General features: G+C 39.3%; 1 protein-coding gene across 2 annotated transcripts; it reads left to right on the forward strand.

Moving 5' to 3' along the window:
- Positions 1–1,619: 1,619 nt before the first annotated feature.
- Positions 1,620–25,371, forward strand: GYG2 (glycogenin 2). Of its 2 annotated transcripts, XM_054082331.1 has the most exons (9): positions 1,620–1,815; positions 7,710–7,851; positions 9,581–9,755; positions 10,404–10,566; positions 11,132–11,258; positions 11,780–12,002; positions 13,161–13,301; positions 14,741–14,851; positions 16,693–25,371. In XM_054082331.1, the coding sequence occupies exons 1-9, from the start codon at positions 1,809–1,811 to the stop codon at positions 16,852–16,854; spliced, it is 1,251 nt and encodes a 416-aa protein (XP_053938306.1). In that variant the 5' UTR covers positions 1,620–1,808; the 3' UTR covers positions 16,855–25,371. The 2 variants fall into 2 exon arrangements, with proteins under 2 accessions (XP_053938306.1, XP_053938314.1); XM_054082339.1 differs by lacking the exon at positions 14,741–14,851.
- Positions 25,372–25,849: the final 478 nt, after the last annotated feature.

A 25,849-nucleotide genomic window follows, 5' to 3' on the forward strand; every position in this document is an offset into this window, starting at 1 on the left:
TTCATTTATCTGGGCAACAAGCTATCAGACTTTGTGCATCTGTAGGAGTTATGGTAGCTCCAGAGAAGTTATGGGGTACTGCGTTCAATTTTGGGCCTCTCATTACAAGGGGGACATTAAGACATTGGGACGTGTCCAAAGAAGGGCAACGAAGCTGGTGGGGCAGCTGGAGAACAAGTCTTAAGAGGAGTGGCTGAGGGAAAAGCAATTGTTCAGCCTGGAGAAAGGGAGGCTGAGGGAAGACCTTTTTGTTCTCTACAACTGCCTGAAAGGAGTTTTTAGTGAGGTGGGTGCTGGAACCTTCTGACAAGTAACAAGTGATAGGACAGAGGAAATGGCCTGAAGATGTGCCAGCGGAAGTTTAGGTTGGATATCAGGAAAAAATTTTTTTACTGAAATTGGAACAGGCTGCCTAGGCAAGTGGTGGAGTCACCATCCCTGGAGGTGTTAAAAAACGTGTAGATGTGGCACTTTGGGACATGGTTGAACAGGCTGGACTGATGGGCTGAGACCAGTGGCATGAGGTTTAACAAGGCCAAATGCCGGGTCCTGCACTTGGGGCACAACAACCCTACACAGTGCTACAGACTGGGGGAAGTCTGGCTAGAAAGCTGCCTGGAGGAGAAGGACTTGTGGGTGTTAGTTGACAGTCGACTGAACATGAGCCAGCAGTGTGCCCAAGTGGCCAAGAAGGCCAATGGCATCTTGGCTTGTATAAGAAACAGTATGGCCAGCAGGTCCAGGGAGGTTATTCTGCTCCTGTACTCGGCACCGGTGAGATCACACCTCAAATGCTTCTGGGTCCCTCACCACAAGAAGGATGTTGAGGCTCTGGAGTGTGTCCAGAGAAGAGCAACGAAGCTGGTGAGGGGGCTGAGAAGTCTTATGAGGAGCGGCTGAGAGAGCTGGGGTTGTTTAGCCTGGAGAAGAGGAGGCTGAGGGGAGACCTTTTTGCTCTCTACAACTATTTGAAAGGAGGTTGTAGAGAGGAAAGTGCTGGCCTCTTCTCCCAAGTGACAGGGGACAGGACAAGGGGGAATGGCCTCAAGCTCCACCACGGGAGGGTCAGACTGGATATCAGAAAAAAAATTTTCACAGAAAGGGTCATTGGACACCAGCACGGGCAGCCCAGGGAGGTGGTTGAGTCACCTTCCCTGGAGGTATTTAAAAGATGGGTAGATGAGGTGCTCAGGGGGTTTAGTGGCAGATAGGAATGGTTGGACTCGATCCAAGAGGTCTTTTCTAGCCTGGGGATTCCATGATTCTATGGTTTAATAGGCACAGTGGTGTTGGGCTGATGGTCGGACTTGATGGTCTTGAAGGACTGTTCCAACCTCAATGATTCTGCAATTCAATGATTCAAAGATTCGTTAACTGGCGATGACCCCCATTTTTCTGGGTGACCATACGCCACGCTGGAGTCATTCTGCCCGTACTCTAAGCCCTTTTTTTCCACACCGCAAACTTCACCATCAAAGGGGCCGACGTTTTCCTCCAAGGGGTGCCCGGCAGAGCCCATCCCTCTCCCTAAACCCGACAGCCCTCCGCTTCCCCCGCCGGGGGCGGCCAATGGGGGGGCAGCGCCGCCAGGGGGCGCCCGTGCGGGGCGGGAGCCGGGGGCGAGGGGAGGATGATGCTCCCCTGGCGGCGAAGCCAGCGCCGGGTCCCGCGGGTCCCGCCCGCCTTCCCAAGCGATCCCTGCCGCTGCGCAGGAAGCCTCTGCCTTCAGCAGGCTTAATCCCATTTGGCGATTTGCCGCCGCGAGCAGGCGAGGCGGTGTGGGAGGTGGGCGCCGCGCCCCCCGCACCATGTCCGGTGAGTAGCGCGCCCCGCACCTCTCCGCCGGGGCAGGGATGCTGCTCCGTCCCTCCCCGCACCCCGCCGCGGCCCGGGGTCTCCGCCGTTTCGCTCTCGGCGGCCGTAGCGTGCCGTAATTAGCAGTCTCAGATTAGGGTTTAAGCCGTCCGGCTGATAGAAGAGCTAAACTCGTTTAGGCGTCCTGCTTTGCACGTACAGATTGGCCCCTGGTGGGTCTGCGGGGCGGCGGGCCTCAGCGTCAGCAGGTGCAGAGAAACCCTTCTTCTGTGCCTTCTTCAGTTATCTTTAAAGCTGGAAGGGATTGGTTTCGGGCTGACCGCACCGGGTGGGCACAGGTGCCGCTGCATTTATTGAACAGCCTCTCAAAACCGAGGAAAAAGTTGGGCGGTGTGACAATTAATTGATAAGTTTTACTGCAGCTGGTTTGTAGGTTTAATTATCTCTTCATATCAATCCGTCTTGTAAAATGTAGATATTTTAATTTAAGAGATAACCCGTCTTAGAGCTGTGAGAATTTATTAATATGCTTAATTGTCTTGTAAGGTGCAGCTGTTGTAGGAGATAACTTGAAGGGAGTTATCCAGGAGTTATCCAACCGGACATGGTTGGATAATACAAAAAAAATAATGAGCATTCTTTGAAGATTTATATGGTTCTTTGTCTAAAACTAGTATATATACCCACTGCTTTTGTAAGATGTCATGCCTTTTTTAGAAGGGCATCCAATTCAGCGCTAAATTGCAAAATAAAAATATTATTGCCTTTGCTTCAAACACTTTGTCCTTTTCAATGTTTTACCAGTGAATGAGTGTTTCTCACAGCGGCAGTCCCCGAAGTTGGGTTTGTTGAACCATTGGAAGGGTACGGCAGGCATAACTTCCTCAGGTATTCGGCCTGGTAGAACCAGAGTTTGAGTTAATGTATGCGGCACCTCTGCGCTGTGGGAAGATGCAGAAAAGGACTATGCAAATCAAAGGATTAGAGGATTGTGGGTTTGTTTGGGTAGCTTTTTTTCTTGAAAGCAGGGTGGAAAGACTGGAAATACCCAACATAATGTACCAAGTCCCTGTGCTGTCTTTGGATTGCTTAAGCAATTATTACTAATTTTTTTCTGAACTGGTCTGTTACTGTTTTAGAACTAGTTTTGGGTGCTATAGGTGATGGTTATTTGCGTATTATGGTATTGTGGCATTTGGTTTTTCATAAAGATCATTTACTGACTGTTGAATAACAAAATTTCAGGGTCTTGAAGCAGAATGTATCTGTTCTTAATGGAAAGACACATAGTAAAAAGTACATAAATGAGAGACAAGTCTTCTTTCTGCAGCCTTCCAAGCTAAGGGTTGCAAACCTGTCTACTAAAATTTAGTATTTTTTTAATAAAGGGTAAGAGAGAATTTGATATAGGCTGAGGCAGAACTTTGTTAGACCAAGAGAAATATTTCATGCGGTTAAATGTCAATTTATATTCTGTTATAAAAAGATTTGTGTAAGGGTGTTGGTTGTGCCATTAGTAAATGTTTCTACCATTGGATCCAGGCTGAGGAAGCATAGGAATTAAAATGGCCAGCTGCCATCTGTTTACTGTGGCAAGAACTGCCTCTTTGCTGAAAACTTGCGTATTAATTTCTGCTGGTAGTCTGACATAAGTTATTGTCTGACATCATTATTCATTGTACCTACTTGAAATACTTCGTGACTGCTTTTAAGGTTGTGGGTGACATCTGGAGCAGAGCTTTCTATTCCAGCTTCTTCTAGTATGAATGTCTAGGTCAGAGAAGTGAGAAAGCCTGTTGCTATCTTTATCTTTGCAGCAGTCTTCACCGAGTCGTGCTTCTGGGGAAAGATGCGAAGGGACCTGTGTGTGGGAGGGGGAGTGACAAAATTATGACTAGAAAACATGGTGTGATTTGGGGCTGCATTGTGTCCATGTTGCTTGGGGTTTCAGAGAGGTGCTTTGGGCTCAGGGGGCACAGATCCAGACTGCAGCGTGATTGTCCTGCAGATTGTGACTGAAGTAGAAGTGGGGAGGTGACAAAGGAACAACAGGTGGTACCAGGGAGGAATCTAAGGAATTTAAGGAAACAATGAGACAGTGTTGGTAGTATGACTGGCAGTACATCATGGGCACCAGCCAGCCTGTTGGAGGCTTTTAACTATCCATTTATCTACTCTTATTTTTGTGCAAAGGATGCCAATGTGTTATTCAGAGTATGCTTGTAGGAAAATTGTAGCATATGACTTTCTGGTCTCCTGTTGCAATTTTTGAGTGGGCAACTTGGCAAATTTGAATTGTTACTCTAGGAGCCACAGCTAGAGAACATTCATTCTTCCTCTCTTTATCAGAAGAAAGACTAAAATATGTTTAAAAAGCTATGTCTAGTAGGAAAAAACCAACCCCATACTACTTAAACTTGTCTTGAAGCTGTCAGGTGCATTCAGTTCATTCAGTGTTTGTTGTTGTGAGCCACTCCTGATTCTTAGCTGGTATCTGGTGCCTGTTTACTTTCTCTCTTTCTTTCTTTTAACATCAAAGTGAACACCACCCTGTCTGCTTGCTAGTCAGGATTCTAAGTAAAGCTTTTAGCTGCCCTAGAGTTGGTTTTCTATTAAAGAATTTTGCCTCTGGCAGTGTTGTCAGAGGTACTACTGCTATGAGCAAGTACCATAAGAAGCTGGTAATCTTGGCTTAATGAATTGTAACAAGTTTCACATGAAATCACCCTGAGTGTAGTGATTCACATTACTTTTGCTGTCTTTTCTGTGTTGGTATCTGTAGCTGCAGAGCAGGCTCTAAAATACTCACTAAAGTTATTATCTTGAAAATCTTTGGTTTGCTCTGAGAAGCTGTTGTTAGGTGCCACCACTGATTATAGTGATTTCTAAATTTGCATCTTCATGTGCTGTGTGGTAACCCAGACAAGAGAAATGAGCAGGTTTGTAAATTCATATGATATGGTTTTAATGTGAGTCTAGTCATACACTTACTTTTCTCATAATTCACTGAGACTCAATTATATTAGCCACAGGGCTCCACAGCTTGAAAACAATTTGCTTGAAAACTTACTACTGTTCACACTAGGTGTTTTCCATGAAAAATGCTATTGTAATTCAGCGCAAAGAACTGAAAGAAATCCATAAAGCTACATTCGACACTTAAAAAAGTCCAGTTGGAATGAATATAAATATCTAAACCTTTGGCTTTAAAACGTAGCAGATTAAATCTTCTTTTGCAGTTTGAAATCAGTGAGTGAAACCTTGTGTACATTAGCTGCTGTAATGCAGCATTGTCCTTAATTTCAGTTAAATGGGAATTTTCAGGTAAACAATCTACTTTTACAGATCTATATGAAAATCCAATCCTTAGTTTTCAGTTATAAAAATAAAATAAAATACGTATTTATAAGGATAGATTTCTAAAGAATATTATGAACTATGTAAGTCAAGTACACTACTTCCCTGAAAACAAGGATTACATCAAAGAACAAGTGATGATTATTTTTTTTTTGATTGAAAACAGCCTATGGGTCCTTAATGGATTAGTGATGCCCCAGTATGGTTGTAAAACAGCTAGGACATATTTCTCTTTTTGTACAAGAAATATTTTAGTTTTGCATTTTTCAGACAATATTTGATTATCCATTTAATTATCTCTGTAATGATTCACTTTGTTAAGAAGGCTATAATATGTATCCCACATCTGATTCTTGAAACAGACAATTATTTCTTTATTGTGTGAGTTATTAACAAGAGTTTTTTAGAAGTTGTATTTGTTTGGTAGTTTGCTTCCTTGAGGTTCTAACCACAACTTTATCCTGACAGGTACAGGGCATGAAAGCATGTGTAGGATGGGGTAATTTGCCTTACAAACTCACTGAACTATTTAATGAGCAGCTCGTTTATTTTTAGATGTATTACTTATGTAAAGATTCAACTTCTGTAGCTAAAAGAATCTGCAGAAGCAATAAGAAGATTATGTGTTCAGTTTTGTGGTTGTTATTTAAAACAGTGTTTTAAGATTTAAACTCCCACTCATTTCAGAGTTTGATTTTTGTATTAACCTACCTCCCACATTCCTCTTGATAGTTGTTTTATTGCCTCTACTTGGCTAAAATGCCTGTTGCCTAACACAGAAGTGCTTTTCTTTGCTGACTCTTTGCATCTTTTGAGAATAATTTCATTGCTGAAGTAGCCTTCAGTGGGTTTTTGTTTGGTTTGGGGTTTTTTATGTATGCTTATATTTATTTGTTTAACCTTTTGGAAAACTGCAGTAGGAGCAGTTTGTTGCACAACTGTCCTTCTAAACCACTCTGTGTATGCAACTTCTTATTCGTTGTTTTCTAGAATGCCCATAATTTGCTTAACCTGTTTTGGCAATGAGAGATTTTAAAGCTCCTTTTTTCATTTGCTTCTTCTGGAAATTGTTATTAAAAATATCATTGGAGTTTGCCTACCTGAGGGATCTGTGACTATTCTAAGTTTGGATGAATGACTCAGTTTTTTTGGCCAAGTTTAACACTACTGGGTTTCTCCTGAGGTGCAGGGATCTGTGGCAATGTCAGCAAACATAAGGTGTACGTGCTTGATTCAAACTCAGGTCTGGCAGTAGATGAGTGGGAGGTAGGGCAAGAAGTTGGGGAGAAGACAGCACACCAAGTGGATCTGTAATTTTCTCTGGATTTGGAGAACATGAAAAATGAAAATACTTAGTACCTGAGAGCTTCTCACTGGTACCAACCATACTTCATTGTATACCTTAATGATAGGTTAGAGGTTCAAACTTGTTAATTTTGGCAGCCTGTGGCTGAGGCAGCCATGAGGTCATTTGTGGGGTTCCCTGCAACTAGTTCTGTGGGATTCTTTCCTTGTGTCTCTCACAGAGCCTGGAAACTGTGTGACAGGCTGTTTTTGTTTGGTGGCTTTAATTTTTTTAACATAATTGCTTGACCCTTAAGTTGATGGTGGTTTTAAACAAGTAGTTCAACACAAGTATTTAATGAAAGTCTGTAAAGCTCAGTGGAATTCTCATCCCAGCCACCTGCTCGTCTTCTTCGGGTTAATTTTGCAGCCTTGAAAGCTGAGGTCTTCTTTCTGCTCTGAGAATGCTGTTCACCTTTCTGAATCATAAGTTCAGGCTCTCCCCTGAGAATCCTGATAGTGGTGGTTCTGTCAGAGGGCAGAGCTGAAGAATCAGCCACTATTGATACTGCTACAGGCCTGGTATCTCTACAAAATACATAATGTCTGCTATTGTGCAGGAGTGTAGCTTGCTTTCTCTTTTATTTGTTTCCCCGTGTTTCCCCTCTTCCCTTATTTTTTTGGAGTTGGTTGAGGTGGGGATCCTTAGCTTCTGGGAGGTGTACAATCTCTGTAGGAATTTCTCTGCATTTGTTCAGCCAGCACCAGTTACTCCCATACAAAGAGGACAGAGGAAAGAATAATGCCTGTTGGGCTAATTCAGTGAGGTCATGGACATCGTGTTTGTTTTTTTTTTTTTTCCATATTGGTGTACTATACTACGTTAGTTAAATGTAAAATGTAAATATTTATAGACTGGTTTTTTTTTTTGATTGACATTGTGTTTAGTCAGTAGGACTTAGGGAATTATTTGTCTAAGGGTAATCCAAAAACTTTGGGCCTGTTATTATGTAAATCAGGCTGACAAAAAAATAATGAAATTCAGAAGCATACTGAATGCTTCATATTGACTGGATTTTCTATTCAATTGAATCTTCTGGGGGAGTTTGGGAAAGAAAATTGCTTATCACAGGAACCACAGGTTGTTATAAACTGCAGCCTGTTTGTTAGCTGGAGGAGGGAGACTATAGGAACCTGCCAAAAGAGCTTATGTCAAAGCTGTAGTAGTGACTCTTCTGAATATTTCCTCACAGTAACAGATCAAGCCTTTGTGACCCTTGCTACCGATGATGTGTACTGTCAAGGCGCTCTGGTTCTCGGACAGTCGTTGAGGAACCATACAACATCTAGAAAACTGGCGGTGCTAATTACACCAGAGGTTTCCAGTGGGATGAGGTAAGGATTCATGTATTTTTGGAGGATGATAATGTGGAAGAATAAACAACAGCATGAAAGATTTTAGTAGGCTTCCTGTGGATTTCAGAGCATTATGTATAGAAGCTCCCCCTTGGCTAGTGATTTCTGAAAGGAGTCTCAAATAACATCCATGATAAGATCATAAGCGTAGTAAGAATTCACTTGCAGATGTAGAGCTTGTGGCTGGAAGTTGTCTTAAGCTCATAATTTGGAACATAAGCTGAAAGTTTTGGAACTAAGGTTTCAGTGTTATGCTTTTGAGAGTAAAGACACTACTGTTCCCCTCACCCTCCAAGTATTTCTCTTTTAGAAAGAGCAAGAAATGGAACCACCTGTGCCATCAGAACTCTCAAAAAACCTTAGGAACTCAGTTTCAGATGACTAATCTTAAAATATTGGTGCACAGCTATCAGGATAAAAAAATATTTATTTTTGTTGTTTTATTTTAATCACTTTCCAATTTCAGTTGTGATTCTACAGTCACTACAGAATTTCATGTACAGAACTCTCATTAGATCTGGTGAACTCAAGCCCTGTTATTTGGAAGACTGTGTTGCTTATTAGAAGAATCATGCCATGCCATAGCTACTTAAAATCTTAGTTATGCTATGGCTTAGGAAGTGTGCATGCTACTGATTTCTGTATGTCATGTGAAAGTATTTGCAACGCATCTGGCTCAAGAAACGTATTTTCCCATTTTTTGCTGTGATTAGATGTACAGAAATCTGGTTTTGCAGGCTTTTTTAAAGTATGGATTTTCTCAGAACACTATAGGTTTCCTGTGGGCATACTGTATACATTTTATACCTGGATGGATACAATGTCCATCAGGATTTTTGTTCCCATTCAGTGGGAAAAAACCTTTATAGTATATATTTTTAATCAAGGATAGTATTTCAAAAAAGTACACCACTGAACTATGCTTCTAAAAATCTGTACCCACTCTTATTTCTTTCCCATTTAACTCCTGACCTTTGAAGATCAGTCAAGTAAAAGCTAATGACTCTGAAATCTAGAAAATCAGCACAAGGTTTTCTTTTTCTGTGTTTGACATACAGGACTTCATAGTTAATAGTGTAATGTGTTTAAAAGATTTATTTTCTGGTGTCTGGAAGGAGAATTACCTACTTCGAGATGACTTATAAAATTCCCATGAAAGGCATGCATAGAAAAAATATGTCTTCCTAGAAGTTTCGTTTGAGATGATTTTTTAGTAGGGAGCAAGTTTGTATTGCCTGTTTTAAAAGGTGCAGTTTAGAAGCTGGTTTTATATGTGCATAATAGGTGCAAATGGCTGTGCTGGCAGTGTGTCCCACATCCTGTGCAGTGCACAGGAAACACAGTAGGGTGCTGTTCTTCAGAGGTGATTGTGGGGCAAGAAAGCTGCTTGAATTCTGTTTGTGTTTCTATAGGAGATTAAGTAACTAAAATAGGGATTGGTTTCTACTCCATGCAGCACCTGTCACTTTTGAGATCTGCTGATCCTGTAATGGAAGAGGTGATAGTTTGTGGTCTGATTGGTAGCTGCCACTTCATCATGGTGTTTACGAGAACTTTTCACTTTTGACTTCTCTTTCTAACCAATCAATCTAGTCTTTGTTATTGTCATGAAAAATGTTGTACTGTGTGTCACTGTTTTCATGCCAGAAGTGAACTCTGATGAACCTCTCTAAATTCCCTTCTTTCTCTCTACTGCTCACTCTGGTAGGTCTGTCCTCCGCAGTGTGTTTGATGAAGTAATTGAGGTGGATGTCCTTGACAGTGCTGACTCAGTCCATTTGGCTCTCATGCAGAGGCCAGAACTGGGTGTAACCTTCACCAAGCTTCACTGTTGGACTCTTACTCATTATAGCAAATGTGTCTTCATGGATGCAGACACTTTGGTGAGTAGAGTGGGAGCCATGGAAGCATTTGTGTCTGTCTTAAAGAGCTACTTGAGTGTGAGATGCTTCCTTGCCAGGCATTCTACTGGCCTATGAAGTGACCAGATTTACTGGCGGTGACAAGGTCATAGGAGCTCCAGCTGGCGTGTTTTGGCAATGCTCACAGTTTTGCTGGCTGGATAGAAATAAAACTTATGTTGAGAGTAGCCTCAGGGCTGTCCTCAAAAGAGATCACAAATGCACTCTACACAAATGGGCTTCTGGCAGATGTTTAAAATAGATCTTTGTCATATACTTCAGTTTGGACTTATTCTGGTTAGAAAGGCAGGCCAGTTTTAAAATGGAGATATGGTGTGTTATAATATTTAAAGGGACCCTGTGGAGGGTCTCTGAGGCTCGTGAAGTAATTTCACAGGGTTTGTGCTTTTTATCAGAGAAATCACAGAGAACCACAATTAGTGCTGTCTTATTATATTAAACGTGGAGGTGCTTAGCCCTAGCATGTTTTGCATTGCCACTGTTTTATGCTCTGCAAGCTATGTATTTGCCCAAACTAGCAGTTTACTCCCTTGGTGCTGATTTGGCTACTCATATTCTAGAAAAACTTTTGCTCTAACAATTTTTCTTTTTTTTCCTACTTTCTCTAAGGTGCTTTGCAATGTTGATGAATTGTTTGATCGAGAAGAGTTTTCAGCAGCTCCTGATTCTGGGTGGCCTGACTGCTTTAATAGCGGTGTATTTGTGTTCCGACCTTCTTTGAACACTTACAACCTACTGCTCCAGTTTGCTGCTGAACATGGCAGTTTTGATGGTAAGGGGCAAGGCGTAAGAGATGAAGTGGAAGACATAAGATTCCTTCTCAGTAAGCTGTTTTTCTGTAGCTTCCATGCTATCTGGCAGAATGGAAGAAGGTAGGAGTTCTCTGGGCTTTACGTAATTGTGCCCCTCTGAAAAGTGAAGGTACAGACCTTTGCCTCTTACACAGTACTTAAGACCCATTGACTTATTGTGGACTATGCTTCCCAGAAAAGGGCAATGAAGGGACATTGTGCCTGAGTATCACTCAGTAAGTTTTAATTTTGCTGTCTGGTTTAGGAGAGAGAAATACAACTGATCTTCAGTCTTCTGCTCTGAGAGAGACCCAAACCCTTACCTACTCCTTTCTTCATATATTACAATAGGACTCCATTTATACTGAACTTGCATCGGAATTGATCAGGTATTATTCACTTGTACCTGCTCATGTGGCCATATTGTCAACTCCAAGTTGCAGTCCCATGGACGCACCAGTCTCACTCCCATCCTTGGATGTGAAAATTTGATGTAAGTTTGAGTGTGTGCATGATTATGGTAATACTGTTTTATATATTCTTCAGGGGGTGATCAAGGCTTGTTGAACAGCTTCTTCAGCAACTGGGCAACAGCAGATATTGGCAAACACTTACCTTTCCTCTATAACTTAAGCAGTAATGCTGTGTACACCTATGTTCCTGCTTTCAATCAGTAAGTAGCAACACTTCTGACTGAATGTAAACCTCTGTAGTTTGTTAACAAACATTCTGTTATAAGAGAGGATAATAATGGCATATTCTGTTGATTATAAATTACAGTAGTCACAAATAGTATTATGTAAAAATCGTACTGTAGAAACTTAAGTGCAATATGAATGTCTTGCATCTGGACAGAGAGAGTCCCAGAGCTGGCTACACTGTTGTATATGTTGTTTAAGGGCTTTTCTCATATTTGAAAAGATGTAGATTACTTCAGAATTATGTTCTGACAACTTTACTTTGAAAGTTGTTCCTTTTTTTTCCCTGTCAGTTCTATGGGAAACAGTTAGGGGGGTTAATTTTTTTTTTTAAACTATTTCTTAGCTTGTTCTGTGAAACAAAACTCATTTTGAATGTGTCGTTGTTGCAAAATGCCAAAATTGCCTCACTAGTGAGAGTAAGCACATTTCTTTAGCAGTTTATGTGGGCTAAAAAAATATTTAATGTATAGACCTGTATGTTTAATTTCCACAGTTTTGGTAGAGATGCCAAAGTTGTTCATTTCTTGGGAGCAACAAAGCCCTGGAACTACAAATACAACCTTCAAACAAAGAGAGTTATGCAGGATGGCACCGCTTCTGGATCTTTTCATCAGCTGTCATTTCTTGCCCTCTGGTGGAATATATACAGTGCCAGTATATTGCCTTTGTTAGAAAAACTTCAAAAGATGGAAGAATCGGAATCTGAGGAATGCAAGGTAACTAATAAGGAGTTAGTGGGAATATGCTGGAATCATAACAAAAATTCTAAAAATAATTTTTTTGCTAAAGGAAGGAATTACATGGGGAAATATATTATCTGTTGGTTGGTACTAGTAGTGATTGCTTCCAGAAGCATTAAAATGAGCAGTTTAGAAAGGATTTTTAGTACTGTTGGCTTTCCAAAGTTTTCCCCAAGCCCCCTTCTTAATTGATGAAGAATTTCTATGGGAACGTATGTGTGTGGATTCTGCAAATTAAACACAAAGGATGGTACAAATTCACCAGAAAAGGTGATATTCTGGCTGTGAAGTGCTGTTGACTTTTTGAAGCTGAGCTGATGTAGACCATCAAACTGACTCTTCAACTATAGTAAAATTTACCTGAATTTTAACCGAACTTTAATTTTAACTTGCTTTATGAGGGTCATAGCAAAGAAATTGGATTTGCAAAGCCAAAGTTAATTGCATTTCAGGATGTCCTATACAGCACTCCTATGTTAACAAGCATTTACTGTGTCTTTGCGCTTTTTTTTTTCCCAAAAAGGAAGTGCAGAATTGTATGGCTTCCATGAATAGAATAAAAAAATCTGTTGATAAATAGATGACTACTTGGAGAACAGCAGCATAAAGTAATGTGTGGAATTAAAATTTTTAATTTTGTATCCAGACATTACAATTTAGATTGCTTTTATGCATATATAAATACTTTAGTAATACTTTTTTAGTATTAGACTATTGCTGTCATTGAGCTAATTGCACAATCCCATAAGATCGGTTGGAAAATTACCATCAAAGCTCCAGAGAGGAATTTGATTTGTTAAACTCATTGTAAATTGGAAAGCAGAGGAAGGGAATGGGTTGGTTTTGATCTCATACTTTATCATGTTTTAATTTTTAAGAAATTGTGCAGTAAAGAAATATTTCAGCTACAGTAACATGAAGGTGGATATACCTCCTGACAATGCTGGTATACTCATGAATGCAAAAATCTGAATAGCAACATGCTTTGAATCTGGGACCGCAATTTTTTTTTTAAATTTATTTACTTATTCCTTTAATGTTGAAATCCCTGTAAGGAGGTGAAACTGTTGTAAGGGAGGTACTAATTTCCTGCAAAACTGTGTTTCAGTGGTGAGATGTTCTTTTTTTTGTTAGCACACTTTCAATGGAGTTGAAATTACACTGAAAAAGGTCAGTCCTTACATGGCCAATTCACTGCAAACGCCTGTGCCTCCAGAGCAGACGTATGAAATACATCCCACAGCATGTTCACCTGAGGAACTCACTTTCAAAGCTGTAAGTATATTGTACATTACTATATGCAGTAACAAAGTGAAATGGCATACTAAACTGAGATTCTTAAATTTACTGCTGATCTGGGAGATGGTATCTTTGATTTAGCTCTAGCTATTCAATTTTCTTGCTAGCAGCAGAAATAGTCTTATTTTCTTTAATCTTTAGTCGTGCATGCATGATGTGTCTGGAGGCTGAAAGTTTTCATTGAATTTTACGAAGAGACTGCTTATTGAAAGTCATTAGGTACTTAAAAAAGCGTAATATAAAAAAAAATCTGTTACCAAAGTAATCTTTTGAGTATTAATACTCTTGTGAATTATTGTATGTTAAACTAGAATTCTTTCTATCACTCCTCTGTAGAAATCACTGGCTTTTGAAAATAAAATCAATGTTCTAATGCCATCTATTGTAACTTGCGGACTACTCTCGAGTAAGATGAAGACAGTTTTTATTATGTTCAGTGCTTCATCCCTTTAGACTATATTTACTCCATAAAGTATAACTGTAGTTTTCCTTCCTTTCTTTTCCACCCTGAGTGTGGAGGGGATGAAGGAAAAGTGCAAACTTTCCATCACTAGAACTTAAAACATCTCAAGTACAGTATTCTTATATTGTATGCCTTATGCATCTGTCTGCATTTGAAATGCTCAAACCAAATAGGGACAGGTTTTCAAGATATTTGTCTGGGGTAAAAAAAAAAATCATAATGCTCGCTTAAAGTAGCATCATTCAAATTAAATTTTATTTTCTAATTACATTACAGTAGGATTGTTTTATGAGAAGATCATATTAATTAGAAATTAATAGTCTGAGTCCCTTCTTACTTAGGAACACCATCATTCCAGTTTTTTACTTAGCTTCAGTAGTTTTGTGGAATTGTTTTGGTTTTGGTGGAAAAGACTTCAGAATGGGGTCTGTCTACTCATTTGTGTTTGATATCTGGTGAAGGCAAATATTTAGGGCAGTATTTTCGGGCAATCTGTTTTACCTCTGTTTTGGAACACAGTGTTCTTGTTCTATATATATAAAAGTTCATGAGTTACAGGGCCAGCTATTATTCTAAAATGAGATTTTTCTCATTGAAGTTTGGTCTTGTGAGTGGTAGACATCTGGTGTAAGCTAGCTTTCCAGGCTTTTTTTCTGTAGTCGCTGAAGAATGACAGCCACTCTTGAACCTATTTTAGGATGACATGAGCTGCCCTCCGGAGGTACTTATCCTACATTGATTATAGCAGGAGCTTAAATTCAATGCCTTTTTGATAGTTAAAGCTGGGTGAGATGAATTTTGTCCTTGGTGATAATGTGTTTTGTTCTTTTTCATCTAATCCACTGCTTTTTCCTACCCCAACACTGAAATCAGTTTGTATTGTATGAATTCTCATGATAAGAAAACTGTGAAAAAATACTCCCCTAATAAAACCTCAGTGACTGTATTTTAGCAACCTGTATGTGAAGCTGAACAAAGCAGTTCTAATGTCCAGCTCTCCGAGCCTGAGAGACCTTCAGAACAACTCGTATTTCATCCTCCGTTTCAGGAAACTTCCGAACTGGTACATGTAGCATTCTGCATTGTACATCTGTTGATAACTGCATGCATGTCTTTGCTGACAGAGTCATTTTGGGAAAACTCAACTAATTATGGTGCAATTTGCAAATAAATTCTTTAATCTTCTAGCTATGTAATCCTTTAACTACTTCCAATAATGGGATATGATCCCGTTCTAGTTTTCATTTAAAAACTCTGAGTTTTTAAATGAATATTTTCCTGTGCTAGCCCCCAAGTAATAAATGCATGGTGTTAATTTTTGCCTCCAGAACTAATACAAGCAAAGCTGCTTGGGTTTTTTTGTTATGTATTGGGTTTTTTTTTTTACCTACTGAAGTGATGTTTCCAACCAAGTGGAAAATGAATGTAGAGTGAGTCAGGCACGGACCACTGCATTTCTCTGTGGGCAATGTGACAGCAGTGCCCGACTTGGCGTTGATGGGAGTGACAGGGTGTCAAGGACTTGTGTCTGGTAAGGTGCACAACACAGCCGTTTTCCTAATGCCACCTTTTGTATGATTATGAAACACCACAGTAAAATATTTGAATATTTTACTCTATTCAAACAAAACTCTAGGTGAAACTGTAGCTCCTATGCAGCCAGGGCTATTTGAGCTGCAGCTAATATTCTTAATTTCTAAAACCGTGATGGTTCTTGTCTTCTTGGTAATGACACCGGAAGCTGTTCGTAAGTCATGCCAATGGTAAAGAAAGGAATCTTTATGAATTACTGCAGTATGTGTACAAGCAACCTGAAAATTAAATACCAAGTATTGTTACATATTTGCATATAAAGGGAGCAAACATGCTCTTCAGAGTGTTTATTCGTGTTTAAAATTGTGTACAGAATGGGACTCGGGTGGAGATATATATGGAAAGATGCAGTTGCCTAAGCATACAGTGTTACCTTGGCTGTTTGAAATACCGTACCTGCTCTGCAGATGCAGGTCTTGCACAAGTCTTGTGCCTTATCCACTGTAATTGGCAGATGTAACGCTATTCCAGGGCACTTAGGCAGTTTAAACCACTGATTCCTGCCCAGTAAGTTTTATTCTGAAACATTTTTGTATTGAATTTGTGAGGACTTAACGGGAAGGCCATTCTGGTTGATTTCAGTTTTGTTTATAATGTGAGATGAGTTCTTTGCCGTGGAGCCTCTTGGAGTAGTACTGCAAGTAGGCTTTCAGTAGCTGCCTTGGTTAGTCCTTTTATTTTTCATCTTTAATACTAGTTATAATTGTTGATCTGTTCCAGTTTTACTGGCATTGGTCAATCGTGGACACAGTTTTTTCTTCCACATGCTTGAAGTTATCATTAGTAATACATCTTGCATTTGTGCACTTATGATAATTAGATCTTGCACCAGACTTCACAATTTTGTACTGTCATTCAAAATGCACTAGTTACTGGTATAATGAGTAGTGTTAAACTTTTAATTTATATTGGTAATGTGCCTCACATCTGCTAAATACTACTAATCTTGCTGGAGATGAGATAAAACAAACGACCAAAAATTCCTGGAACTTACGTTCACATGGAAGCCTGTTGTATCTCTACAACTTTTATCTCCATGGTTACACTTTATTGTATGAAATATTCTTTTCTAAACAGGCTGTATTTGTAATACTGTCATTGTGTTTGTATGTTTAAAGAAGCCATGACAAGTAGTAAAACCATGAGAAAATGAGGTCACATTATCAAAACAAGAATTAATACTTGACTAGTTTGTTGTATTGTTTTAACTGGGACTGTAGAAAGCTGAAGTTTGACATTTAAGATTAAACTTCACAGCACTAAAATGAGAATGACCCTATGACTGTTTTCCCACTGTTCTGCTTCACACAGGATGAGATCACGCATTCCATTTTGGAGCTGTCCATTAACTTCAAACCAGAAGAAACAAGTCCAGAAGAGGAACGGAGAAAATGGGAGGAAGGGCGCATGGACTATATGGGGAAAGATGCTTTTGAACATATCAAAAAGAAATTGGATGCGTTTTTACTTTAAGATGGAGTGTACTGTAGTTCGCATCATCATCTATGTTTTTTCTATAAATGCAGTCCTTGAGTACTTGGCTATCTTCATAGTTCATTTGACACCAAAGTTAAAGAGCTAGATATGGATCCTCATATATTTTGGGGAAAGATTAACAGGTACAGACTTTTTGGTTTTTTTTTTAATTTTGTGCCTCATCTTTATTGTTATACATGTCATCTTCATTGTTCTCCTCTAGTGCCTTCTCAAGTATAATGAATGGTACACTCTGAGTTTTAACTCTCATATTTATCCTTCCTCCCTGCCACTTCCCATAGCATTCTGCAGAAACAGCCATGAGTTTGAAACATGTTGGAAGCTTAGATTATTTCACAAGTTGAGATTATTTCAAAAATATTTTTAGAAGATGCTATAAAACTATTTAAATGAAAACCTTGTTCTTGAAACCAAGTTAACACTTTCGAGGCAGCCATAGCATGGACTTCAATATAAGAAAAAAGTGAGGAGATTAAATCCTGGCCTGATTGGAGTCTGCAACAAAGCTTTTAATGTGTACTTGGGAGTAAAGGAAATTCAGACTTTGTCCAAGATTACTAGTGGATGTTCTCCCTATAGGGACTATATAGGAAGCTGCTCAACTTCATGACCAGAGTGGTATAAAATGCTTAAGATAGACTGGTAATGTTAACCTTTTATTTTATTGCTATAGGATATTGTTGGGTTTTTTAAAATATTGTTAGCTTTACTTGCATATTCAGTTACGTAATCAGAGGAAGCAATGCTGACACTATGGTGTAAACCTTCTGGTGCTTTATATATCAATTTGTTTACAGTATCCCAAGCTGCAGTTGACTAAGGTGTTCTTCTCATTTAGCAGGGTTGTCCCAAATTGCAGGCAGTTTGAGTGCGACTGAAAGCATAATTGGCACTTCTTTTAGTAAACCAGCCCTTTGATGATCTTTTAAACAATAGCTGTGTGGGAACTAATAAACCTGTGAGTGTAGTTCCTGAAAAAATCTGCTGATGAGACCCCATTATATTAAGTATACTCATGGGGGATAGCTTTGTGAATTTAGGTATATATATTTGTCTAATCTCAGAAAGTTTGTCTTAATAAACATGGAAAAAGAAACAGTTTTTGAAAGAAAGAAGCTTGACACACTTGCTAATACGATAACAGATTTGACGTAGTTATTCATGCCACTCCATATTAGAATATGAATTCTGCAGAGCTGATATTGTAAAGCTGTAAAGGACTGATGTTGTAAAGTCCTGATGCAGGACTTGAAACACATTTCAGTCTTAATATGTCACCAGTTTTGGTACCTAAGAAAATGTCTTGAGAATTCTCTTTAAAAAATGATGTAGCGTTATGCATCAGAGGGATTGCTATAGATGCTACCGGAGAAAAACGCAGGCTGGGAGGGAAGGAATTTTTGTTTCTTTTTGCTCCTTCAAAAAAGGGTGGGGGGTAGGGAATAACTTGCTCAAATTAGTAAAGGATCAAGAGAGTCAGAATGTCCCTTAAAGGAAGAAAAATTATCCTTTGAGTTCTTTAGAATGGCTTTCTCATATCCACAATAGTGGATTTGCTTTTACTTTTGTGGGGTATTTGATTTTATCTAGTTCTTTTTTTCTCATTTATTCTAAGCGTCTTTAAATGGGAATTTGGTGGTTCTGCTGAATTCAAGGCTTGTAGTTCAAGTTAGGTGTTTAGAGTCTCTGAAGTGAGAGAGAGAGATGTCTGTAAGATGATTCTTCTCGGTTTCTCTCTTGATCATAAAGGGACTCTCGAGAGCCTGACTCTTCTGAGTAGATAATCTTCACATGTTAACACAGGTAGCTGCATTGTACCTTGTGTATGGCCCAGTGCAGCAGTGTGTGGAGATTATAGCAGAGAAAGTTCTCTGTTTTATAAACATTATCATTAATGTATTTCCAACAGTTTTTAAAGACTGTATAAAACTCTAGTCAACAATGTGAACTCATGCTTCAGGTAACTGTACTTTTTATAGTAATTATTAGATCTTACTGGACACATTAATTAGATTATGGGAGAAAAATTACTGACATGAAATCAGTAACTGAAAGGTTTTGAAATAAACATATGAATGTAGTAAAAGGAGCTGTCATGGAATACATTTGAAAGTGCTGGTATGTGAAATGGATTATGTATGGATTATACAATGTTTTGCAAATAAATGTAGTACGTTAATGTCATGGAAATAAAATACAAATGGAAAGGACATATGAAGTCATGTGCTTACCAGATGATTCAGGGTTACAAGTTGTTTTTGTTGTGCCCGGGACTATTATTTGTGACTGATTGGTTACTTTAATATGCCTTTTAAATTTTATTAATTGTTTTTTAGATGTTAGCACTACCAGCACAGCAGAATTAAAAAATGTGAGTTATAATTATTTCTACAGACATACTTAATTACAAGATTTGTCATTTCTTGAATTAGCACAATGGTAGTTGGCTTATTGCATCCAGAGGGACCTTGAGAGACTTGAGAGGTGGGCCTGTGTGAACCTCATGAAGTTCAACAAAGCCAAATGCAAGATTCTACACCTGGGTCAGGGCAACTTAAAGCACAATTACAGGCCGGGTGGAGAATGGACTGAGAGTAGCCCTGAAGAGCTACTTGGATGTGCTGATGGATGGGAAGCTCAGCATGAGCTGGCAGTGTGTGCTTGCAGCCCAGAAAGCCGTCCGTATCCTGGGCTGCAGCAAAAGAAGTGTGAGCAGCAGGTCAAGGAAGGTGATTCTGCCCTTGTGCTCTTGTAAGACCTGACCCGGAGTATTGAGTTCAGTTCTGGAGTCCTCAGCACAAGAAGGGTCTATTAAAGGAAGCCCAGAGGAGAGCCATGGAGGTGATCAGAGGGGTGGAGCACATCTGGTATGAGGAAAGGCTGAGACAGCTGGGATTGTTCAGCCTGGAGAAGGCTCCAGAGAGACCTGTGACTTTGCAGCACCTGAAGGAGGCCTGCAAGAAAGAGGGTAAGGGGCTCTGTATCAGGGAGTGCAGGGATAGGATGAAGGTTAATGGCTTTACACTGAAAGAAAGTAGATTTAGATTAGATATTAGGAAGGTTTTTTACTATGAGGGTGGAGAGGCACTGGATCAGGTTGCCTGGAGAAGTCACGGATGCCCCATCTGTGGAGGTGTTCAAGGCCAAGCTGGATGAAGCTTTGAGCAGCCTGATCTAGTGGAAGGTATCCTTGTCCGTGTCAGGGAGGTTGGAACTAGATGATCTTTAAGGTGTCTTCCAACCATTCTATGATGCTATGGAAAAGTATAGATGTGGTTAAAATCCTGCCCAATTTTTTGTGTAATGTCTTCATTTAACAAGCTAAGAGTAATTTAGTATGGTAGTGCATTCTAGCACAGTACTGGTATCACCAGGATGTGAGAAGGGAGAATTTTGTGAGTAAATCCAGAATTTGCAAGTGCTGTGCTTTGTGCAGTTTTCTGTGCTCTTGCAGACATGGTTCTGAGATCTTGGGACCACAAGCATGTCTGGGAGATGTTGCCATGAACCACAAGGCTGAGGTTTGCTAAGTCAAAACATGGCTTGGAAATAAAACTTCAAGCTTCACCTAGAAGTTCTTCCATGTTAAAGTGTGATATAGCCTCAGGTACATTTAGAGTAAAGGAGAGGTAAATGTACGCTTTTTGGCAGCACCATTCCTCCCTAAACAAGACATACTCACTTTAGCAATTTGGAAGCACTGTAGAATAATAACCTCCATGAAATGTAAAGGAAAAAAAAATGGCACAGCAAAATGAAAATGGCTGAAGGTCTTTTACAGCTGGTCTGTGTGCATGTGTGTGACTCAAGAGTTTTGTCAGCATTGTTTAAGCCCTATTGACCTGGGAAGGAGCTGTGAGGATCTTGAAAGGCCAGACTCTGACCCATTGCTGTGCGACAGACTCTGTACTTAAAGAGCACAGCTTGTGTTTTAAACAAAACATGCTGATTCTTCTGCTGCAGTGTGCTTAGTGCTATGCACAGCTAGGCTTAGAGGGTAATTTTATTTGCTGTACAACAAATTTATTAGGTGCTCTTCGTGTATAAGCAGGCAATAGTGTGGGCGTGCCACGAGGAAAATTCTTGAAAATTTTAGACATGTGGGTTAGTGCAATATCCTAGAGTACAGGAAAAGGAGATTGTTGTTCTTGAAATACTGCTTTAATTATTGCCTGGTATATTGTGAGGATCTTTTCAACTGGGTTGTTCTTGGGAAATAAGTTGTTTTCTTTGTCTCTGTAGTTCAGTCAGCTTGTGTCAGTTGTTTGGTAGGGCTGGTATATAAAGAAATACTTAATTTTTTTTCCTTGAGTTTTCTGTCCGTGAATGACAGGTCGGGTTAGTAGCAGGTGGCTTTATACACGTGCATGCCTCTGCAAATGTCTACTTGTTCAACAGAAATAAGTCTGCAGCATGCCTATTTATTCCTTACTAGAACTAATTCCTTTGTTTTGCTAAACTATTGCAAACTGTTTTGATTCCCGTGACTTTGAAAATAACATGAAATCCGCCTGTTTTTGTAATTCACATCTCTAATATGTTTACCTTTACGTAAAGGTATTTAGACTAGTCTATAGAAATAAAAAATGTATATTTAATTGCTTTCCCCCCATTTTTTTTTCTTCATTGTTTTGGGATTTTATTTCAGTGGTTTTGTTTTTTATTTATCAGTCTCATAAATGAGATTAAATGCATAGCAGTCAATTCTTAAATAGCCTGCGAAAATACATGTCAGTTAATACTAGTCACTGAAGTAGGCTGCCAGCTGGCTTGTAAGTAATAGTTTCTTTGGCACTGGCAGTTAAAAAGAGTGACACTCAAGCAGTATGTTACAACCTGGTATAAACTTCAACTTGTAATAACAGCATGCCATAATTATAGCAAAGGTAGTTAAAAAAAATACAATGATAAATAATTGATTTTAAACATTATAAAAACTAATTGTGCAAAGATTGTCAGTGATATACTCTGTATAAAGGAAAAAAAATACAGTTGCAAGCATTTTTACTGAATTTTACTTTGACTGTTGTCAGAACCCTTTCCACTTCAGCAGACTGGAGAGAAAAAAATTAAAATACCAAGACAGACAGCCTTTGTGTCTGTGATTATTTTAATACTTTTCCTACTTCAGGATGGCATGACATTAACTGCATTAGAAAAGTGTTTGTTCCCTTTTATGCTACTGTACAGTGTTCTGAATCATGATATATAAGGGTGGTTTTCCTTTCTATGCATAATATCAGAAACGGGTAACTTGTTTTGTTTTAGAGAAATACAATTTTCAAGGCCTTCTCATAGCATTAAATACTCGGAACAAAACTGATTGCATGTGATGCGGGGTACCTGTTTTCTTTTTTGTTTAGTTTAAAGACTTGAATTTTTCTTAAAACCTCCATAAATTCTTTGTATTCCCAAACCTTTTACTTACAGCTTTTAGACAAATGGCAGAACAGAAGCTAGGGTTGTTTGCAAGATGTAGCAACCCCACTTATTTGGGGGTTAGGATTTATTTTTTAATATTTTTGCTTGCTTTCAAAAAAATCTTAGTAATGCAGTAGTATGGTAATTCAAAGAGAAACTAGTTCTTTAATAAACGTGATTTTATGGACTTGTTTAGATGTAACATTGCAATCAAAACAGTCTACAAAACCCCACCAATATTTTATTCATTTTAATACATGTATGATGTGTGTTCTTGCATTTTCATGTACAATCGAGCGATGAGCAAAAGTTTTTTTGATATTTAGTCCTTCTTTTTGGTCATTTATGTAAATGCTTTTCCAATATGCTAAGAGTCCTGTGGAATTTCAAGATGGATAAACTTTAAGCTCAAATTGCTTTTCTGAGTTTATGTTACACAGATATTTTGCATCTCCAAATGATGGGATCTTGTGATTTGCATGCTGGCATTTCCTTGAGTCTCAGCAGGGAGCAAAGCGATACATCTAATGTTTAAACATAGTGAAATGAGGACTCTTTGAAGCTTATTGTCTCACTACTGTGAGACTTGACAATTAGTTTGTTGAGTCAGTCTAATGCAGTGATTCCAAATGGCATTTAATAATGATCAAACTATTTAGAAGGAAGTCGTCTTCATACAACATGAAGGTCAAGCTTTTATACAGTTGAGACGCAACTCTTTCAATAAAAACAGACTTCATTTGTTACAGAGCAATGTTTCCCTCTCTATGATGTCTATATTTAACCATGTGTAGGCGCATTCTCTTATGGCTCACACTGGCCTGGAGATCTGCCAATTGTCTCAATTTTTCCCAACAGGCCATTGTATGTGGCGCTTACTGTCTTCAACAAAGGAAGAAACAATGAGAAAAGAATGGAGAAAGCATATAATTTAGCTTTTGTTCTTATAGTCACGTATTTTGCAAAAGATCATTATAGAGGATTTTTTAGGCAAACTTAGGTAACTAACTTGAGTTTACTTATTTCAGTATTATTCAAATGCAAACAGTTTTTTTAACAGCTTTGTACCTATTAATGCATTTTATGTGGAAGTGTGCACCAGGACAACTCTTGAGCGCGATGTTGGGTTCACCTGCTTTTTGGGGAATATACATTTCCTAGGAGATCAGAACAATAGTTAGTGCAGAACTTACATGTATACATACTTACTGTATACAGGCGAAGAGATCAGCAACCAATCAATCCATGGCTATGGAGAAAAGAGGTAAAATAATTTATCTCCGTTCCTGTGTACCACTTCAAAATCTGCATCTTTTAAGATACATTTACCTTTAGATGATGAAAGGAATTTAGGACTGAAAATAGGCTGTCCCCTGTGTTTTTTGAAGTACATTGTGCATCCTATTCAGTGATTTCCCATTGATTTTTTTTTTTTCTCCTTGTTCCCTCCAGATTACATCTGTGCACAGTCTGCCCTCTTCCTCTCTCTGTTTCTGGGGGAAGAGTCCATTTCCCTGTGCCTGGCTGAAGTCTCCAGCAGTTACTTGACAAAAGCCAGTTGTTCTATGTCGCCTGGCCTTTTTCCACCACTTCCTTCCCAAAAGCCCTCTGGCTTTCCACAGTTGCCAGCTAAAATGAAATTATCTGTGTTTGGATGTCAGGAAGAGAGCACGTACATTCACGAGAGTCCTTAGTGTTTGACTTTATATTGCGGTTTAGCAAATTTACCTTTCAGCGGAGTGAAATGTTGCATGAAAATTTAGTATTTACTTTTTTGTGGGGTGACTTTTTTTTTTTCCCCTGTGAGACGAAAGGCAGGCTTGCTTGATAGACATGGTATTAGCCAATCCAAATGCACTGTCCTCATTTTTCTAGCTCTTAGCTTGGCTTTAAACTTGGGTTGAAAGTATGCATGCTATTTTTGGAGGTGGAGTTCAGGGTTTTTCCTCATATACTGGACTCTTCCCAGTCTGTCAGCAGGAGCTTGGACCTATGCTTACATCCTGCGTGGGTGTTTGAACACCTTTCCATCCCTCCATAAATACTCTAATTGTGGCCTAGTCCGGGACCGGGCATGTTCTTTTGTATAAGAAGGATAGGAGAGTGAGGAGCGCAGTACTGAGAAAAAGCTTATCCTTATGCTTAACTGACAATGTAGATGTTGCTGAAATGACCGGCTTAAGTCTAGAGAACAGCTTATGGCTTTGTTCCCCACCGAGCAATAAGATTTCTCCTCCATCTCTGAATTGCCCAGACTGGCTTTAAAATGCATGGTCTTTTGTGCTCTTTTCTTTCTGCATAAATCCAGTGAAATATAGCTGCTCTAGTTTCAATCCCTATCAGCCACAGAAAAATGTCAAATCTTCTGATGGGTTCTTAGCAAAGCTGATGTGGATTTAAATGCTATCAAGCAGTAAGAACAAATGTATTTTTAGATACTCCTGTCTAGTCTGACATTGATGTGTCCTATCAGTTCACTGTCAGATTAGCCTTTTGATTTATGTGGAATAATTTCCATATAGCTTGCTTGGTGTCCTTTTAGAGGAAAGATAAAACATGAAATAAGCTGCAGGAATGTGAGGGGTCAGGTTTTTTGAGACTTGTGTTTGGTGCTGCGTCATGGTCATAACCTGTGCTGTTCAAAGCAAAATACCAGTGATTTATCACACCAGTGACATACCATGTTGAGGGGTATAAGTAAAGTAAGAAGCTTGCTTGAAAACACTGCAAAAGGTGCATAGCCCAGGCACACAAGCTTTTTTGTCCTGAGGCTGATGAAAGGGCTGGGACCTGCTGTTGCAGCTCATGAGATGGGAGCGCAGCACTCTGCTCTGGGATTATCAGCTGCCATGGGCCTTCTTATCTCCTCCTGTTTGTGAAAGGGGAAAAATGACATGCAGACAACCTTGGTACTGAGCAGAGCTGCACTGGTGTGTCTCTGCAAGTTCGCTAGCTTTAGGGAAACAGGTCACTTGAAGCACCTGCTGTGCAGCTCTTATTGTCCCTTGTTACTTTTAAAATCTTGGTGACCTTTAGCTGTGTGGTAGGAGCGAATACACAGTGTTCGGGAAGGCTTAGGTGTTTGAGTCTCTGGCACATCATCTACTTTTTTTTTTTTTTTTTTTTTAAGCAGAAAATGCAGGAGCCTCCACTTAAAAATTGGATTTGACACTAAAACTCTGCAAGAACATGGTTAGGATTATATATTGAGAAACGATTTTATTTAACCTGAGGGCATCAAGAGAGGATTAGATATTTTAATTCCCTCTGTTTCCTTAATGACTGTACAGAGTGCTGACACTTGTTTGGCTTGGAGAAGATGACCTGTATACTGAAGTAATTAGGCTATGAAGTGAATTTTAATAATACCACCTACTGAAAAAACAAAGTGCTGCCTCACAAACCAAAGCACGTTTTACATGGGGCTTTACAGCTCTTCTGTGAAATCAAGAGCATTACCAGTCAAGTGGGGCATGCAGCGTATGAATTGGTCTCTCAGATCATGAAGTTTGGGACCTATCTTGTCAAGGCAGCTGGGTGGTGATTTTCA

Source organism: Cuculus canorus, chromosome 1 (genome assembly GCF_017976375.1).
Source record: "Cuculus canorus isolate bCucCan1 chromosome 1, bCucCan1.pri, whole genome shotgun sequence".
NCBI classification, from domain to species: Eukaryota; Metazoa; Chordata; class Aves; order Cuculiformes; family Cuculidae; genus Cuculus; species Cuculus canorus.